We start from the raw sequence: 6,084 nt of genomic DNA, 5'->3' as shown, positions 1-6,084 counted from the left end.
CCAGCTAATATTGAAAGAACAAATGATGAAGAAGTTTCGACCCAAGAACTTCTACAGCAACAAGATTCAATTGCATATAGGAGGCCAAGAAGAGAGATTCGTAAGCCTGCTCGCTTTGACGATATGGTGGCCTATGCACTTCCAATTGCAGATGATGATGTTCCTTCCACTTACACAGAAGCAATAAGTAACTCTGATAGTGTAAAGTGGAAGCAAGCTATGAATGAAGAAATGCAGTCTCTTCATAAAAATAGGACTTGGGAGTTGGTGAGACTGCCCAAGGGAAAGAAGGCAATTGGATGCAAATGGGTATATGTAAAGAAGGAAGGATTTCCTGGTAAAAATGAAATTCGATACAAGGCTAGATTGGTAGCAAAGGGTTACGCTCAGAAAGAAGGAATAGACTACAATGAAGTGTTTTCTCCAGTTGTGAAGCATTCGTCTATTCGAATTTTGCTAGCCTTGGTTGCGCAATACGATCTTGAACTAGTTCAGCTTGATGTGAAGACAGCATTTTTACACGGTGATTTGGAAGAGGAAATCTATATGACTCAGCCTGATGGATTCAATGTTGCTGATAAAGAAAATTGGGTTTGCAAACTGACAAAGTCGCTTTATGGATTGAAACAATCTCCGAGGCAGTGGTACAAGCGATTTGATCAGTTCATGAAAGGGCAAAGGTACACAAGAAGTAAATTTGATCATTGTGTATATTTTCAGAAGCTACAAGAAGGAACTTTCATATACTTGCTCTTATATGTTGATGATATGCTAATAGCATCTAAGAGCAAAGTTGAGATTGAGAGATTGAAGACTCAACTCAATCTCGAGTTTGAGATGAAAGATCTAGGTGAAGCTAAGAAGATTCTTGGCATGGAAATATGTAGAGATAGAGCTCATGGCAGAGTTAGCTTGTCTCAGAAGCAGTATTTGAAGAAAGTACTACAGCAGTTTGGCATGAACGAGCAGACCAAACCTGTAAGTACCCCGTTGGCTTCTCATTTCAAGCTTTCTGCACAACTATCTCCTTCGACGAATACAGAACGAGAATACATGTTGCAAGTTCCGTATTCTAATGCAGTGGGTAGCTTGATGTATGCAATGGTGTGTACAAGACCCGACATTTCACAGGCAGTTAGTATAGTGAGCAGGTATATGCATAATCCTGGAAAAGGACATTGGCAAGCTGTGAAATGGATTCTACGGTATATTCAGAAGACCGTGGATGTTGGATTACTGTTCAAGCAGGATAATACACTTGGTAAAGGTGTTATTGGGTACGTTGATTCTGACTATGCCGGTGATTTGGACAAGCGAAGATCAACCACCGGTTATGTGTTTACACTTGCTGGAGGACCAATAAGTTGGAAGTCTACACTACAGTCTACAGTTGCATTGTCAACCACAGAAGCCGAGTACATGGCTGTAACAGAGGCTGTAAAGGAGGCTATTTGGTTACAAGGTATGGCTAAAACCTTGGGGTTGGTTCAGGAGCATATTAACGTGTATTGTGATAGTCAAAGTGCTATTCATTTAGCAAAGAATCAAGTCTATCATGCACGTACAAAACATATCGACGTACGATTCCATTTTGTGCGGGAAATTATTGAAGAGGGGAAAATTTGTCTTCAGAAGATCAAGACTGCAAATAATCCCGCAGATATGATGACTAAGGTGGTAACAGCAACCAAGTTCGAACATTGTTTGAACTTGATTAATATCCTGCAAGTTTAACAGTTGAAGAAGGCACTATCAAGTATTGTTGTCAAAGGCAGAAAGAATTGTGTGAAGATAAGATTATCCTAATCAAATCTTCAAGGTGGAGATTATTGGAACCCACCCATTGTTTGAAAAGTCAAAAAGGGTGGGCACCGAAAGTAGAAAGTAAAATTGGTTGGCAAGTTGGGTTAAAAGTTGGCATGGGATAATTGCAATTTTGGTCCCTAATTGTATAGGGACATTGCAAGTTGATCCTTGAACCTCAACTATAAATAGGCCTAACCATTTCTTACTTTCTTCATCCCACACTTGCCATTCTCTACTTAAGGCAATTGTTCTCTCTCCCTATTTGTAAACTTTCACTTGTATTTTTGGAGTGAAATATATTTGGTAGTGCCCGAGGACGTAGGCAAAATTTGCTGAACCTCGTTAAAATTCTAGTGTTCTTTATTTTTGTTTTGCAAATTTTGCAAGTGTCATTGTAGTGATTTATTGTGCTATTAAATTACGATAGAGGGATATTCTGGCTAGGAAAGATCTGGTATGTAAGCGATCCTCGTGATCCACCTCTCTTTCCTGGGAATTGAACTTAGTGTGATTTTTCAGTACAATAATTTTACTCTTTCACACGCTTCCGCGCAACAAAAGTCCCTTGCTGAACCTTTTGGATTGTTGTTCAATGGTATCACACATTGCTGAACTTTGCTCATATTTTAGAACGTAAAGAATCAAACTCTTGAAACGCTCAGAAAATAACTGGAAGAACCAAGTTTCAATTCTGTAGATTGATTCCAATGAGCAGTTTTATGATTGAATGATCCCCTCGTCCTTTTTTCTCAAATCACCGGTTCAAGGAATATTGAATTAAGTCCTGTTAGTTTAAAACATTAGAGTGGTGAAGGTTGTCAATAAATTCTATTCAGAATTTTCTATGGGTATCGTGAAAATCCTATTTTTGTTTATCGATTTCAATCTCCTATGCGAGTCTCTGACGGTTCACCAGAACCTCTGTGTCTGTCGTTCGAGGGGCTCGTAAATTCACCAAACACAGTACAACTTCTTGCAGCATGATGTCCCCTGACAATTTTTATTTTAATGTGTTCAGGAAATCTGAGGGTATATCTATCTTCTTCTTTAGCTCTACCTATGGAGTGTCCCGTAGAATGAGACCTAGAAAAATTTTCCATTCTTTCGTTTTTTCTAGATTGTTGTTCTTTTGTACTTGAGGTGACTTGTACTTTATCTTCTCCATCAACTTTCTCATCGTTATCATCTTTAATGTCAATGCAAACAGAATCTTCAGCTGGACTTTGATTTGCTGAACTTTCAGCATTTGTTGAAATTTCATGCATGGAATTGCTACGAATCAGTAAAGGGGATTTCTTACTAAGCACATCTAACTCTCCTCGACAAACTGGACAAGTTTTATGAGATTCAAGCCAAAGATCAACACACTCTTTATGAAAAACATGGAAACAAATTGTCAAAAGACGAAGCATATCCTCGTCCTCGAACTCTCCCAAGCAAATAGCACATTCTAGGCCATACTTTTCACGACGAAACTCTTTGACAGTGGAATAATAGAATGTTGGAAATGCTTGTCTTAGTTCAGGATCAAGGCCGTTACTAATATTTTCACCTGCTGCCGGAGCTACATCAACCGGAGGTGAAGGGTTACGCTGATTATTCCAAAGACTTGCAAGACTCTCTAGGATACACCTACAAAAGTATAATGTTAAAAAACCGAAGAAGAAAGAAATGAAGAAAATTACTGCTACGGTTACAGGTGCTGGCAAGCTAAAGTCTGATGTGGGTGGTCTGGCATAACAAAATGACGGTGACATTGAAATAATAAAGGTAGCAATGACCAGAATGTCGATCATTCCGGCCTCGTAAATTTGCATTGATGAGAAATGAAAATGAAGAAAAAAGAAAAGAATGAGATCTTGGGTTTTTTTTTTTTTGTGAAGGGGAAAAAAAAGGGTGGCATGTCAATGTACTATTAAGTAATTTGAAAGCTCATGGATGCTTGGTAAGCATTTTATTTATGGCTATTGAGCGAGTCCTTTGTGTGACTTTGCTCTGTTTACTATTGTTGCCAACCAATGACATTATTGAAACCACACCATGGCAAACTACAACATTCCGTATTTAGTATGTGGTTCCTTTTGCTTCAATCTATCTGAAACTTTTTTTACATGCACTAAATACTAATCCATCCATTTAGTTGGATAATTACTTGATTATATAGTCAATCTGAAGGTTAAGAAGATTTGAACTTGTAGTTAAAACAAAGGTTTCCTTGAAAATGGTAACTTTAACAGAGTAGAAGTTTTGTTCTTTTTCAGATTAAAAAGGGTCATTTGTTAATAATATTTGATAGCAAGGGCGGAATCTACAGCAGTCATACAAACTTCTTATTCCCAGCCAGGGAGGGAATATTCATGCATAAAAGTTATACAGCCAAGATGTCGATAGCTAGGGATTCTTTAAAATGTGTAATGGGTATCGAATGTATCGAAATTAAATTTTTACGCTTAAATTAAAATTAAATTAATTTTGCAGTATAGTAAGTAGGGTAGTCTCAAAAATTAGATTAATCATTTTTTTTTTGGTACGTTAAGAAGGATAAAACCATAGCTAGATTAGACGGGGTCAAGTCATTTTGTGACAATCATCATGTAGTTTTTGAAGGATTTTATCTGGGGATTGCTTATATCCATACATGCCCAAAGGCCTTGCGAATGCCATTATTGCCAAACCATCAACAACTTGGTTACCTTTTCTGAATATATGTGTCACCTTAATCCTCCAAGGACGTTGAATCATTTCTTTAATAGCTAACAACATTGTTGAATGATGTAACTCAACTGATTCATCTTGAATTAACTGAATTGCATTCATACTATTCATCTCAAGCGCAACCCTTTGAAAACCTAGACTCCAAGCAAATTGAAGACCCTCTAGAGCTTTCCAAAGTTCGGCGTTTAGCGTAGAACAACAACCAATATATTTGAAGAAGCCAAAAATCCACGTACCATGGTTATCCCGGATAACTACTAGACACTTTATACATAGCACCATCAGTATTTACCTTATACCATCCTTCCCCATGTGGATGCCACCCTACGAAACTGCAAGTTTTGTTTTCCCTTTGCTTGAACAAACTCATTGTTTCTCGGTTGAGCTAAAAAAACTCATCCCGCATTCTATAACTCTTCTCCAAGATATTAACCCCTTCAATGAAATCTGTCCATAATTGCCAACAGATAACACCAAAAAGAGTAGGCCAATCATCAAAATTACGTGCAAAATAATTGGAGTCGGATAAGTTAATCTCAATCCAATCCTCCATACTGAGATTAATAAATTTCCTGTCTTTTTTCTGGTTTGATCACCACCATCCATGCCGCTACACTTAGGAAACAATGTCTTAGAACATGATTAGTGGTATCTGTTGATTTCCCACACACTTTGCAGTTTGTATCCAAAGTAAGGTGTCTTCTTGCTCTTACATAATTAGGAAGTGCTTTGTTTAAAAAAACAAGTCAGGGAAAAACTCGTACCTTTTAAGGACTTGGAAAATACCAGATTTTATCACGACCATTAATCTCTAGTACACAAATAAAGTCATATGCAGAGTGAATCGTAAATATGTTCTTGTTATCAATACCCCATCCAAGAAGATCATCCATATCATGTGATGAAGTAGGTTTATAAGCTGAAATGTTCAACACCACTGGACTCGGCAAGACAGATTTGAACAAATCCCAATTCCAATCCCCACACGGTGATACCATGTCTGACACTGAAACGAGATTATCAGGTATAAACTCGGGTTGTGTACAAACATCCACAAGAGGACCCCACTCCTTCACCCAATTATCTCTCCAAAAATCCACATTTCTTGAACCAAGGCCATCGTTTTTTGTATCTTTACAAATTTCTTTCCATTCCACAAGACTTATCCCTTTTTTCTCAATATGACCCCAGACAAAACTAGGAATGATCCTCTCCATTTTAGCGCAAACTCCTTTCGGGATTACCATCAACTGCATAGCATAAATAGAGATAGCTGCTAATACTGCTTTAACTAACGTTATTCGACCTGCTAGCAAAAGTAGCTTAGCCTTCCATCCTGCCATTTTTTTTTTCTAATGTTATCCATTATATATTGGAAAGTGTCTTTTGTCACTCTTTGATGAAGTAGTGGAACATCTAAATACTTTCCCAAATTATCCACATGGGAGAAACCAAGACCACCACTGATACTCAAATTCAAATCTTGTGTCACATTCTTAGAGAAAAAAATCTTAGTTTTTTGAGTATTTACCTGATAGCCAGATTTGTTATGACCAAAAATTT

The 6,084-nt window shown here is 37.5% G+C and overlaps 1 protein-coding gene across 1 annotated transcript; it reads right to left on the bottom strand.

The window, feature by feature from the left end:
* Positions 1–2,317: 2,317 nt before the first annotated feature.
* Positions 2,318–5,864, bottom strand: LOC121224573 (RING-H2 finger protein ATL29). The gene is made up of 2 exons (XM_041108036.1): positions 5,308–5,864; positions 2,318–3,438 (listed from the first exon to the last, which is right to left on the bottom strand). The coding sequence occupies exons 1-2, from the start codon at positions 5,862–5,864 to the stop codon at positions 2,688–2,690; spliced, it is 1,308 nt and encodes a 435-aa protein (XP_040963970.1). The 3' UTR covers positions 2,318–2,687.
* Positions 5,865–6,084: the final 220 nt, after the last annotated feature.

The sequence above is a fragment of the Gossypium hirsutum genome, chromosome D12, assembly GCF_007990345.1.
Source record: "Gossypium hirsutum isolate 1008001.06 chromosome D12, Gossypium_hirsutum_v2.1, whole genome shotgun sequence".
Taxonomy (NCBI): Eukaryota; Viridiplantae; Streptophyta; class Magnoliopsida; order Malvales; family Malvaceae; genus Gossypium; species Gossypium hirsutum.
Note: the sequence above shows the minus strand (reverse complement) of the source record. Positions and strands in the feature narration are given on the sequence as shown.